Here is a 14774-nt window from a genome sequence, read left to right on the forward strand (position 1 = left end):
TATTAATATTGTTACAGTATACACCTCACTGACAAAAGGCAAAGGAGGAAAAACCCAACACCCAACCCCAACCCACCAATTTTCCCCTGCAGCCGCTGCAACCGTGTCTGCCTGTCCCGCATCGGACTTGTCAGCCACAAACGAGCCTGCAGCTGACGTGGACTTTTATCCCCTCCATAAATCTTCGTCCGCGAAGCCAAGCCAAAGATATTTGGACAGTATGGACTGGAAGGGCCTGTTACCTTGCTGTATGTCTAAATGTAAACGTAAAATACATTAAAATTTACATTTAAAAGTTGAATTAAATTTAAAAAATAAAACATTACATATCCTTCCATCTATTTTGTCATGTTAACAAAATACAAAATAGAATTAAACAAAAATTAACTAAACACCATTGGCAAGACAGGGAGGTACAAAGCAAGTCTAGAGTTATCAATTGGCATTCAATACAGATGTTTTAATGGAGGTATTAAAATGTAAACAGAATAATTAAAATAATCAAAATAAGCAAATTCATCAACAGAAAATACATATTCAATTTTCAGTTATAAAAATGTATTTTATTTGTGTTAACAAAATCCCTATGAATGTGTTTCAGCTTCAGTAGGATATGTAATGCTACACTTATCTTGGCTGCAGATTAATGATAATATCATATGAACATCATTAACTCAGATGACCTACAAAGTCCCTTTCCCCAAATCTAAAAAATTCAGTTTTTCAGATTTGAAACAAGGGTTTGCATATCCAAATATTTAGAACTATTGTAACAAAATGGGGTTTAGCTTACAAAGACAATGTTATGGCAAATCTGGGTTAAGAAACTCTCCCAATGGTGGAGGACAACTTTTCATAAGAGGTGGAATTGGAATCCAACATGGTTACAGTCCATTTAGATTCCATTGGCATTGGTAGCCTTAGGAAAAAGGTTCTGCTGAGACAGTCAAAATGAATCTCTCGTAAAAATGCCTCGATTCATGCATGAATTAATACAGGACAAAGAAAGGCTAAATGTGTGATGAAAGCATATTATGAAAGTCAGGGAGTTTGATTCAACCAACCCTAGCATAGTAGGTTAGAGATTGAAAGGTCTACCCTTAAGCCATCTTGACAAATTGATGATAAAGGGAACTTTAAACTAATACAGTAGGAGAGTCAGTAAAAGATAAGTTTAAAATAAAACCAATCTTACAAAACTGTTTCGTAGTTCAGGTAAAAATAAAAGTTGATCAGATAGGAAGAGGGAGGATGGGTTCTTAAGAAAAAAGAAAGGGTTTAGCATTAGTCAATGGCATGATATAGGGATGAGGATTAGCAGCCTTTGCATAAATCATTTCTAATAAAAATAGGTGACTTTTAACACAGAAATCGGTACTTCTCATGGAATAACAAATTTAGAGATTTGATTGAGAGTGACTAGAATTAATATCCATAAGAGAAAACTTTCAGAAGTTGGCAAATTGAAAATGAAAACAGAGGAAGATTGTAAAGGATGAATAGAAGCAGCTGAATGAAAGGATTGTATCTTGGGAAAGTCAGAGTTTAGTTTGGAAGAAAGGCAATATGAGGTAGAATGAAAATTTCCCCTTCACATTATTGTACTGTTAACCAAAAAAAAAAATCAAATATATTATCAGTCTTCAATCTTCTAATAGGCTGTGGAAATCAAACTTTCTGTAATAGTTGGGAAGATGAGTTCATATAAATCATTCAAGACACTTTCCCAAATAGTTATGCCAAGGAACCTACAAAGGAACAGGTTACTTTTGATATAATATTGTGCAATGACACTGAATCAATCAATAGTAAAGGTGTCTACAGAAATTTGATTATAATATAGAATTTTCTATTTAGTTTGATAGCAATTAAATTATTGGATTTAAAATTTGGCCTAAGCAAACTTAATAGGTATGAGGGGTGTCCAAGGAATAATTCATAAGTTGCAAAAACTATTTATTCTCTTAACAATTCATTTGGGCGAAGTAGTCCGAACATAACTAATAAGCAATGTTAAAAGATCATTATAGATTAGAGAAAAAGGCTTCGAATTTTGCAATGAGATAGTGTGCCAAAGGACATGAGTTAATGAGAAAGAGATATAAAAGAGATTTTTAAGGCTTTGACTAACATTTAAAAACTTGAGCTTAGCCAAAGTAAGTAGTCTTTGAGGTGCAGAAGCAGGAGAAATTACAATGAAGAAATTACGGTCATTGAATAAATACTTCGTGCATCTGTAGAAAATAAAGATGATGTTTGGAAATCATGGGGAACTACTCTGATGAGAGATAAAAATGTGAAGAAATTAATATTAGTAAAGAAAGCCAATCATTTGGTCTGATGGCTCACATCTGGGAGGTTTAAAAGGTGTGGGTACAAAGATTCCTTAGTCCTCACAGTTGGATGAGAAAACAAGTAACTCCAAAGGATGAAGGAAGAAAACCAGTTTGCAATAAACCAATAGTAGCAAAATGCTTGAATATATTATTTGAAAATGTGATAATAGGCGCAATGTTGTTGGGCAAATGCTACAAAAACTTATGAAAGGGAAATCATATTTGACAAAACTGTTAGAAGGTTTTGATGTTATAAGTGGATGGCGAGTGAGCCAATAGAGGTGGTGTATTTTGACTTTGCTGAAGTATTCATTAAGGTGATAAACTGGAAGCCCTAACACAAAATTAGGATTTATAGGATTGGGGGAATACATGAGCATGAGTTGAGTGCTTGTTTACAACTGTGGTCAATTAGTCACATTTTAGGTGGTAGGCACAGACTGTGCTGGAAGGGATAACGCAAGCATTTGTACTTCAGCATAAACTATTCAATATGTCAATGAATTAGATCGGGGGACTGAGTGCTACATGAAGACACAAAACTAAGTGGGAAAGATCCTTTCATCCTTCCTATTCCAACATTGGAACATAAAATGCAATTCCTTTATTGCAACTGAGTTTTAATACAGGAACTTCCTTGCTGGACAACAAATTAAAGCAAAATTATGAATGAGTAGTAAATGCTGGCATGGTCAGTGATAGACAATCCCATAAATAAATAAAATCAATTATTATTGAACCTGCTTCCATCATTCTTTCTGACTCTGCATTCCAATCAAATAGATTTGATATATAAACACATTTTTCTTCATCTCTTCCCAAATGCAATGCATATGCATCTTGTAATTACAAATCCTCTGCTGTAGAAACAGTTTAATTCACTTTATTACAGCTATTCTTGACTTTGAACCCTTTACTAATTCCCTCTTTGTTCTTCCCTTCTTTGAGGAGAAATTCCCTAATAACTTAGTGGAGCAGGTTGATCCCACCACCAGACAGAACTTCCCCTTTTCTCTCATCTCTGCCTTCCACAGAGATTGCTCCCTTCTCCCACTAATCTCTTCCCCTTGATACATAACCCTGCAGCCTCAGGAAGTGCTGCCCTTGCAGCCACACCTCCTCCGTCATCACCGTTCAGGGTCCCAAACAGTTCAGGGCCCCAAACATCGGAGAGACTGGATGCAGACTGTGAGATCGTTTCGCTGAGCATCTTCATTCTGTCCACCACAATGGCAGGGATCTCCCAGTGGCCAATCATTTCAATTCTGCACCCCACTCCTGCATTTACATGTCTGTCCATGGCCTCAAGCACTGCCAAACCAAGGCCACCCATAAATTGGAGGAGCAACACGTAATATTCCATCTGGGGACTCTCCAACTGGATGGCATTAACATCAAGTTTTCTGGTTTCCTGTTGACCACTCCCCTGTCTCCTTCTCTCCCCCATCCCTCTGTCCCCTTTCCTCTCCATTCAGAGCTATCCCCTCCCCCATCACTTCTCAGCTTTTTTCCTCTTACCACCCATATCCACTTATAGCCTCCTGCCAGTGACCCTGTGCTCCTCCCCCTGCCCTTCCCACCAGCATTTTATTCAGACACTTGCCTTCTTTTCGATGAAAAGCTCAGGGCCAAAATATTGGTTTTCCATGTTTACCTTTTCCGCATAACTTGCTGAGTTTCTCCAGCATTTTTATGTCCCCTCATGATTTAATTCATTGATATTTCTTATCCTTCCTCCCTTACTAATGTGTGATATTCAGCAAAAGACACAATGTTCCTGCAAGGGTCTGAATCTGATTTATAAAGGGCTGTGACAATTTCTTGGATTTTGTATTCAATGCCAATATTTATAAAGCCAATAATAATTCTATCTGAATTGCATTTTTTTTCATCTCATAAATCCTGCAATGGGATCTTCAATTCTTTTTTTTTCACACACTTTATCTTATAAATCTTAGATGCAGAACATCCGCCGCGGAATCCTACAGTTGGAGAATTCAACAAACCTGTTCAGGCTGCTATTAAAAAGGAAAGTCCCATTCTGAAAGCTGTGAGCAGAGCAGGTACAATAATCAATGAGGATTATGTGGCACCACCAAAGTACAAGAGTAGCTTGTTACACCGTTATCTAAATGACTCGTTAAGGCATGTTATGGCATCCAATGCAGCTCTGAAAGCTACTGACAGGAAAAGAAACCATTCCGGATCCTTCAGCTCTAATGAATATGAAGAAGAATTAACATCACCATCATCGTCTGAAGCAGATGGAAACTTTGTGTATCGTACTGGTAAGGGTTCAGTATTTTAAACATCAACATTTTTAAAATCAATTTTTTATTTAATGCTGACATAGGTACATTTGTTACTCTTTCCATGCCATGTTAAAATGATGGTGAACTCTCGTGGATGGTCCTCTTTGACTTTTCACAGCAGGTTGACAGAAGTAAGTCATCTGCAGAGTATTATCACTAGGCATCTGTGTCATGGGACTTCAAGTCAAGTCGTCATCTTTATTTATCATTGATACCATGTTCGCACGGTAAAGATGAATTAGCGTTTCTCCAGGTCCTCGGAGCATATTTACAAAATATAAACACATTTAAAATATTAAGACGTATACAGTAACAGTCCATGGTACCCTATCCACAAATGTTCTGGGAATTCAGAAGTCCCATGGCTTGGGGAAAAAGCTGTTGCCCAATCTGAATATAAAGGCCTGAGTCTTTACAGGCCTTGGTCAGAATAAACTAAGGAAGTCTGTTAAGCTTTCTTCAGTAAATTATATGGGGCAGTATTTGAAACAATTTGGTAGCTTCTGGTTAGTTTTCTCAAAATGTTTTAGTTTCAGACTTTTATAAAGTTTATCACCACATGCACATAATCTTTGATGGCATTGTGCAGTATTTCCAATCCAACAAATTAAAGTATATTTTTCATTTTCAAGTGGACAGAGAACCACTCTGTTGTCTGACTTGGTTTACACGTGGGCCATGGCGTCGAAGAAGAGGGATGATTTGCACTGTTGAAGGAAAGTTTAGAAGTTCTGGCGAAGGAGGATGTGGTGCAAAAATTGTGGGGTAGGGGTTGGAGGGGGTCATGTCAGAGAGAATTATCCTTATATCGAGTATGCAAAAGCATACTCAAAAATGACAGAGGAAGGATGTAATTATAGAATGATTGACAGCCCCACTTTGATCCCGCATCATTGTGTTGGCTTCTGTAGTGCTGTCATGGACCCACAGACCATTTTCTTTTGAAGAATAGGTCACACTAGCCACTTTGTCAGTTCAGGTGATATAAAACAGGGCAGACATTTCCTGTTGCAGTCACTTTCTTAGCTGGGTACATGGTCATGAAAGTACAGTTATTCTGCAGGATACATAAAACTTATATTAATGTAGCTCCAAGCAGTCTTCTGCAGTATTTGTTTTGAAAATAGAAATATTTTAGACATTCTTAGTAAGGAGCCAAGGTAAGAACTGACTTTTTTTTATTGAGTTTTCTGGTCAATGTTCAATTAGTCTGGAGTAAACTGTCAATAATGATAGACTAGAAAACTGTGGAGGAAGTAATCGATGCAAGAAGTTCCTACCCACAGGAAATGTATGAGTTCCCTTTAAACAGAACTGGAGCATTGGACATATAAAAGTTTTAATTCATGAACATAGCCAGACATTATTTATGTTTCCAGGGTACTTAGGCAATTTTTTCAAATACTTGCATTCATCATAACTGTGGAATATTGAGGCAAATTACAGCTTAACGCTTTCTTAAAATAACATCAAAATCTGTTTATAGCTAAATTAATACAGTAGCTGGAAAATTGTTTATTTCTTGTTAAAATACATCAGTGGTTGAAACCATGAGAATCATCACTGTGCTCTTGTGACTGTTGACTGTGAGCGGGCTTGATTTATAAGACTGAATGTAATGAGTACCTTTAAATAGGGCTGTAAATACTTTTTTTTTAAAAATGACCATTCATCAAACCTCGTTACAAGAAGTCTTCATTGTACACTTATGCAGTTAAATACTCAATGCAACACATTTAGAAAGCACAGAAAACTATAATAAATTATATTTAACTCATGTTTAATTTTGACAGAAACAAATATTTGAATTTATGCCATGACAGAAATTATACCACAAACACAGTGTCCAATAGAGCAGTCAACAGTAGTTTCTAGTTTTCTCCCATTTTGATGATGAATTAAATAACATTTCCTAAATTAATTCTAATTGTTAATTGTGGACAGACATTGAACCTTTAATCAGATTTATTTATTGCTTAATTTGTAATTTATTTTGTAAAACTGCATTCTGACCTATAACTACATTATTGTCTATTTTCTCATTACTGATGAGAACTTTCTGTATGCTAACTGGCAGCTGTGTTTTCAACATTGGGATTTCTTGTTATTGGGCAACACAGTAGCACATAGGGTAAACACACACACACACACACACACACACACACACACACACACACACACACACACACACACACACACAAATTTAAACGGTATTGGAAAACAACAAATGCAAACACACTGTGTGTATAGTAACTTATGACCATGTCCTTTGGCATGACCACCCTGCCACAGCTAGGAACCTCACACTGCCTGAGACTCAGTTTCAATCCTGACCTCGATGCTGTCTGTGTGGAATTGGCATTGAGTGCTCCAGTATCCTCCTATCTCCCAAAGACATGCAAGTCAGTAGGTTAATTGGCCACTGTAAATTGCCTTTATTATGTTGGTGAGTGGTAAAATCTGGGAGAAGTTGATGAAAATGTGGGGAGAAATTAATTACATTTCAAAAATATTTAATTTGTTGTTGAATGCATTGGGATGTCCTTATGAAAATTTTTATTTTAACTTTTAAGAATATTTTATAATTCTACAGAAAGTTGCACTGAATAAAATTTGAACTGACTTAAACTTGGCACTGATCTTTTGGTAGTTGTTCGTAAAGGGAGTGGGAGTTGGAGATGGGAATACAATACTATCTGACATCCATTCCCCTTTAGGTACAGATGCGGCAATATATTCCAGTTGTATTTGCCATTTTTCAGGTTGTCTAATAGTTCTGGGAGCAATCATGTTCTCTGTTCTCTCATCCAAATGACCACATGTGAATCTAAACACCATTAGTTCACCATTCCCTTTGGGGGTACACCTTAAACAAACTCAACAATAGCCAAGTTCTATATCATTTCCAATTAATATCATAAATGTTATCAGAAACCAAATTAGTTTAAAATAGCAGATCTTTCACTCATCCAAGTAAATCTCAATTTTTTAAATTTTACCAGCATATCCTATTACTAGTTTCTAGGAATGTTGCCTTAATGAGCGGTCAAGATACCGATGTAGATTTCTTTTTCCTCTCACTGTTTAGAAACATCCTTTATTTTTGTAGATGAGTCAGCTGACATCTTACCAGTGTAGAAATCACTGTGAGTTCAGTTACTATGAGAAATTGTGATTATTGGTGATGGGGTAAAGATACAATATTGGCTGAACTGCTCAGTAAATATCTCTGCTAATTCTCATTTCTATTGTAACAAAAAATAGAAACATTCAACAAGACTGATATGTCATGGAACTGTGATTAAAAAAACATCTTGTTGTGCAAGCTTTTGTTCAAGAACTTGAACAGTTTACCAATAAACCCAGAAAAATCCATTTCCATTTATGTTTCGGCCTTCTAAAATAGATTAGCCTGGATTCTGCTGTCTTTTGCTGACAGTTCTCTGCATTCAAAATAAGTGCTGTGGAGTCTCTGGACTCTGAATTTACTGGTCTGGCACCAGTGCCAATTTCCTGGGTACCTGTTCAACTTGGGAATCTGATTTAGGTTCCAGATTAGATCAAGCCCTTCTGTCTGCAAACATTGGTTACTCTTTGAGCCTTAGTACTGGGGGATAGAGAGAGAGAGTTGGGTGGGGGTGGGGGGTGGGGGGGTGGGAATTAGGGCTGAGCTTTTTAAATGTGTTAAATATGAAAGCATTTAAGCAGTAACAGGGAAGGAATGAAAAGTTTTTTATTTGTATTTTGTTTATGGTTTGTAATTATTTGAAAGTTTATAATTTTCAATTCCTTGAATAGTTAATCTTCTCTAGTTATTTGTTGTATTTAATCATTTAAGTTATTTTTTAAAGTCACTGAAATTCAGAAAGTCTGACAACTTTGAGCAAATAGCATTTCTGAGAGAGGGCTTTACTGTTTGTCAAGGCCTCTACGGTTTTGTGGATGGATCTCATTTAGACCCGTCCACACCATCCTTTGCATCATTAACCAAGGCTGAAGTATTCTGCTGAAGATGGTCAATGACACTCTCCACTGTTCAAAGGCAAGTAGGTTGTGGGTGGGGGGTGGATGGGATTCATTTTTCTAAACTCATTCTTCTGAGATAATTGGAGAGAAAGGGGGAGATTGAGAGGGGGTTGAATGCTGCCCTGTCAATCATTGTCATTTCATTTAGACATTAGATGAAGCCTTAACTGCCTTCTTGGGTGAGCGGAAAAGATTTCCTGGGTCTATTTCTATTCCTAGCTCTATTTGAGCAACAAAGGATGAGAGGTGACTTCATAGATGTATGTAAGATTATAAGGGGCTGAAAAAGGGTGGACAACCAGCATCTTTCTCCCAGGGTGACTATAGCAAATAGAGTGAAACACAATAGGCTTCAGACGCAGTGATTGTAGTCAACACAATGAAATGCTGGAGAAACTCAGCTGGTCTTTTCATCATCTATAGGAGACAAAGATATATTTGCCGATGTTTCAGGTCTGAGCCCTTCTTCAAGGAAATATCAGTAAAGACAGAAGCAGGATACATCCGAAAGCCTCAGAATTCAAACAATGGGGGAGGAATCCAGACCAAACAAAAGGTGTTAATTGGATATGATAAGGGACTACATGAGAATTTATCATGTCTGTCTGAAAGTAGACAGGGAAAGGAGAGACAACACGGGAAGAAGGGGGTGGTGGTGGGCGTGGTGTGGTTTAACAAAAACCAGAGAAGTTGATATTAATGCCATCCGGTCGATGGGTGCCCAGTTGGAAGGTGAGAGGTTGTTCCTCCAATTTATGGGTGGTCTCATTCTGGCAGTGCATGAGACCATGGACAGACATATCACCAAGTGAAAGCTATCTCAGCTTTGTCCACTGCACTAGCGTGGATCTCCCAGTGGCCACCCATTTCAATTCTCCATCCCATTCCCTTGCTGACTTGTCTGTCCATGGTCTCATGCACTGCCAGACTGAGACCCCCGTAAATTGGAGGAACAACCCCTCATTTTCTGACTGGGCGCCCTCCATCCTGATGGCGTTAATGTAGACTTCACTAGCTTTCACTAAACACCCCCCATCCCCTTCTTCCTCTGTCCTCTCTCCTTTTCCTGTCTCCTTTCGCATAGACATGATAAATTCTCACATAGTCCCTTATCATATTCAATTAATACCTTTAGTTGGTCTGGATTCCTCCCCCATTGTTTGAATTCAGAGACTTTCTATCCCGCTTCTGCCTTTTCTGATTTTCCTGGAAGAAGGGCTCAGGCCCAAAATGTTGGCAAGAGTTCTTTGTCTCCTTTAGATGCTGAAAAGACCGGCTGAGTTCCTCCAGCATTTTGGTGTGTTGACTAAAGCAAGTACCAGAGAACATCGGTTTAAGGTTTAGGAGAGATGTCAGAGGTGAGTGTCTTACTCAGAGTGGTGGGTGCCTAGAGTGGTAGTGGAGGCTGGTACAATTCAAAAGATACTTAGATAGACACATGGATGTGATAAAAATAGAGGTTCATGAGTGTGAGTTATGGAAAAATTAAATTTATGTGATGTAGGATTACATAGGTCAGCACTACATCATGGGCTGAAGGGCCTGTTACTGTGCTGTAATATTCTTTGTTCTATTTGAAGAGGTTGATTCAGTTTTCCAGCTAATATTTAATTCCTCATTTGGGATCATGGTTATTTTCCTAGTGCTTTATGCAGGAACGTGCACAAATTGGTGCTGCATTTTCTACTTCATGGGCACCTTTCAAAAGATACCACTTTGACAAGTAAAACACTTTAGAATGATTTTGATTGAGAAAGATGTCACATTTCTTTCTTTCTTATTTTGACTATATGGCAAGATGGCCACTTTGAACAATTTGTTTTGTGTGAAATAGTTTGTGAGGTGGGTATAAGTAGAAGCAGATTCGGCTAGAAGTATCATCAACAGGCATGGGGCACACGTCATTTAGTGGTTAACAATATTATTTTTTGTATTTTATTCATTTACTTTAAATTTACTTTATTGATAACTAAAAGTTAAAGCATGGCTATTGAACAATTACGTCTGAGTCATTTGAGCCTTTAGCTAATTTATTCATGCAAACTTTGATGACATATTGTGTGTATTGTTTCAGGTACAGTATTAATGACTTTCAGCAAATGTCACGGTGGCATGAAATTTGGATCAACAGTACCCATTTTTTGACACAAATGATGTCTGCAGCACTATTTCTGAGACAAATTGCTTTAGATACAATAATTGGTGTGGGTCTATCATGTGGATTTGCAGAGTCGGCAGATCGTGACTAGTAGAATATTTGAAAAATCTTTCATTCTGCCTAAAATGTTCTTCTGCCAAACAAAATGACTCCAAATTTCATCACTGCTTTCTGAGATTCCTAACCTATGAAATGTGGCAGAGCCCATGGTCCCAAAACTGAAAATGAACATACTTTTCTGAAGGATTAGCTTTCTGTATGTCTACCAGATCTACCTTCTGTAACCTGGTTCCAGATTGTAATCCTTGTCACACATACTTTGAAAGTTTATCATTTACGTGTTTTATTCTTTTCTGTTAATTTCTTGCTCATCCAAGTGACTATTCATCCCATGTAAACCGAGGCAGTTCAAGCAGACTAATAACTCACGTGGAATCACCTCCAAACTCCATTCCTTCCCTCTGATAACATTCAACAGAGAAACGGAGAGAATGACTGGTTCACCACTTCTCTCCAGGCCTTGAGGGCAACTATCACTTTTTTAAAAATCCTGCTACAAGTGAAAATATATAGAACATGAAATCAAGAGTACAGTACAGGCACTTCGACCCACAGTGATGTGCCGACCTAATAACCTACTTTAAAAACTGCTTGGACTTTCCATACTGCTGCATTTTTTTCAATTCCATATACCTATCTAATAGTTTCTTAAAAGATCCAATTGTACCTGCCTCCCCCACCATTCATGCACCCACCACTCTCTGTGAAAAACGTACCTCTTCTACCACTCCCCCCCCCCACGCGCCCCCCCCCCCCCCATACTTATTCACAGCACCTTAAAACTACAGCACCTTGTGTTAGCTATTTCAGCCCTTGGAAAAAGCTCTGGCCACCCACACAATCAATGCCTCTCATTAAATCTGAGAGGGTCAAATCCAGGAGCTTTCTATCCACATGTATCAAATGCTAACAGTTTAACAAATTGAACTCATAGTGGAAGCAGCTCATACACATTGTAACACACGGTCATTTGAAACCCCATTTTTGGCCCTTTGACACAGTTCAGCACAGACTAGATGGGCTGAAGGGCCTGTTTCTGCACTGTAGTGTTCTATGATTCTATCATTCCAATCAGATGAATAATCTTAGACCACGTATATTTTTCCATTCCAAATTCTAATTTAATGAGATCTACCCCAGTCTTGGCTAGAATTCTGGATTCCATAAGGCAGAGGATAGACCAACTCCCAACTTGCACACCCGATAGAATTCAATACAAAAGAATCTCAGGGATTTTTTTTTTTCTCTCTCTTGAAATATTGGTAGGGAAACAACATTTCCATTCAATGTCACTTCAATATTCTCTTCCCAGGATGACGTGCTGCGCAACAAAAGCCATTTCTTCTTATGTAATACAATCGGTCGGGGTTATCATCCTACAATGAGTGGACACTTCTCTCTTTCCGCCAGGAAAACCAGCATTTGTTGCTTCCTCAGAATCCTTTCATGGAAGCAATCAGTCACTTATGTGGACTTTATGGATGTAGCTATTCCATTTTTCTGCTAATCTACCCATTTACTTTCCTTAGAGATTTATCAGTTTATCTTAACTGACTGCAGATGTTTATTCATGTGATTTCCCTGAATGTTAATGCAATCATTAGTTAGATTAATATATCCCAGTCATTCAGAAGGTGTGACCGTGCCAAGGTAAATTATGGGACTGTATTTCCAAGTTTCAGTTGACCTTCAAATCTGAATTATCAAGCTTCCTTCAATGAAGTAAACAGTGTTTGGAGACAGTGGCCAAATCGCTAGCCCATCTGAGGATAATACACCTGAATCACAAAGAAAGTTGTGTGCAAAGTAAAAGTAAGGAATAAAATACAACATCAAATTTTGTAATTCCTGAGTGTGGTCCTTGTGAAGCTCTAATCTTTATGCTGTTGTATTGGGAGGTTTATTGTATCTATGCCCCACATTTCTGGGGCTTGGATAAAATGAAGAGGATCCATGATGGATCAATATTGATGCCACAAATAATAACACATTTTAAGGGAAACAAGGAAGAAACACAGGTGATGTGGGGGGAGGAGGGGGGGTTCACTAGACAAAACTACTCAGGTGCATGAAACAAAAATAGGGAATGGTCCATAAAAAACAATAACAAACCTGAAAGGAAATGTTCTCCCTTTAAGAAACCCATTTCAGTTTCAGAAAAATACTTTCAAAAACCTTTATTTAAGAAGCAAGATCTCAAACAATTAGTTTTAAAGGATGACGAAAGATGTGTACTTCACTAATAAACACATGGTGAGAAACACAGATTATTTATGCCAAAGTAATCCACTGAAAATTCAGATACCCTGTAATTCCTTGAAAAATCAATTTCCTGTTCCTTTTAAGCCATCTTAAAATTAGTTTTTCTACTGAATCAATATTTAAATTAAATTTATTATTTCTCAAACTCTTATTTATCAATTTTTAAAAAAAAATGTTCAAAAAGCTCTTCTGACAGTTCAGGAAGTTCTTCTGTACAAACAAATTCTTTGTTAAAGGAAACAACATCTTATTCCTTCTTTCACTGGAGACCTTGGAGACCCCCTTCATCTTTCATCCATGATGAGGGAATTAATATTGCACGTAGATCTTGAATAGTGGACCCTTCTTCCACGTGCTGTAGTAGGAAATAATTACACTGTTCGCATATTTTTACAGGGGCTGAAACTAAGCCAATAGAGTGATAGACTACCAAGGTATTCAGTGTATTCACCTTGGAGATCAGGATGCACTCCATGGGAACCCATTCACCAATATTGTGAGCCTTCTTTTCACTGGCTACGTAAAATTACTCTCTCAACTTTACTGTTAAACGTTCAATATAAACATACTCTCAGTGAGGTTCATGTTCTTTGATCTCACTTGAATTTTTCTTACACGCCTTTCCTCAGCCTCGCTTTATCAGAATCAATATATAGATGCCTGGCAACGTCATCTTTTATCTCCTACTACTGGAGAGAGCAATTCCTCTCACACAGTCCTGACATAATACGCAACCTATAAAGGTAAGAGTTAAACTTGAATTTATTAAACCTTGACAATGCAGACTCATTAACATATTCATCACTAATATAATTGGTTGAACCTCAGAAATCACCAACCTTGCATTTGTGCAATATATCAGTCAATGGTTTAAAACAATGAATCTGGCTATATTATCATCCTAAGTGTCTTCTCCTAATGATAAGTTTCTACTTTTTTGGCCAAATATTTGTTCTGAAATTTGTGGGACAATAATTCTTCTCTCTTTCTTGCGGCACTAAATGGAAAGTTATGTCTGAGTAGCTAGATAGAGATTGTCACATAATATTTTTTTCATCTTTCAATCCTTGTGGGCACTCCTGGACAGTTGGCAGCTACAATTCAAGATTTCTTTGTTATCATGTAATAGTATTGTTGTTCGTCCTTCATAGTCGAAGATGACCATGACTTCAAAATCAAATGGGAGATTGGTGACTGTGGGTCTGGAAATGACTGGTGAGGCCAATCCGGGCTGTGAAGGCTAGTATAGAACATGTAATATTACATGAAATTGCCTTCTGCCTGCCATAAGGCAGACGAAGAGCCATCATTGGTGCCACCTGGTGCCCCTTACTCTAAGAGAGAAAGACAAGCAGAAGAGAGTCCTTCAGAGTCATTTAGTGTCCGTGAATTTTCCTCCAGCGCTTCCGCAGCTTCTGTAGCCACACAGACCCCTGCTTGATTCATCTGCAGCCCAAGCTCCAAATCCAAACCTCCAACATGATCAGGAAGCCTTTAGTGCCCGAGGCCCTTCGTCAGACCTTCTTACCCTCAGCACTCTCTCGAATCCTGGGTCCGATCCCTGGTTCCCATGAGCCAGTCTTCAGCAGCCCGCAGACTGTGGGGATCCCCTGACCGCAC

General features: G+C 38.0%; 1 protein-coding gene and 1 long non-coding RNA gene across 6 annotated transcripts in view; one reads left to right on the plus strand and one right to left on the minus strand.

The window, feature by feature from the left end:
- Window positions 1-14774, minus strand: part of LOC138751771 (uncharacterized) — a 692174-nt gene that overhangs the window by 671570 nt on the left and 5830 nt on the right. The gene's annotated exons all lie outside the window — the stretch shown is intronic.
- Window positions 1-14774, plus strand: part of mkxa (mohawk homeobox a) — a 62116-nt gene that overhangs the window by 34735 nt on the left and 12607 nt on the right. For 4 of the 5 annotated variants that reach the window (XM_069914540.1, XM_069914539.1, XM_069914538.1 and 1 more), the window contains one exon: window positions 4295-4624. In XM_069914540.1, coding sequence (XP_069770641.1) covers window positions 4295-4624 — 330 coding nt within the window. Of the gene's footprint in view, window positions 1-4294; window positions 4625-13783; window positions 13898-14774 lie in introns of all 5 variants that reach the window. The other variant, XR_011350172.1, reaches the window with a different exon arrangement.

Source organism: Narcine bancroftii, chromosome 1 (assembly GCF_036971445.1).
Source record: "Narcine bancroftii isolate sNarBan1 chromosome 1, sNarBan1.hap1, whole genome shotgun sequence".
In the NCBI taxonomy this organism is placed as follows: domain Eukaryota; kingdom Metazoa; phylum Chordata; class Chondrichthyes; order Torpediniformes; family Narcinidae; genus Narcine; species Narcine bancroftii.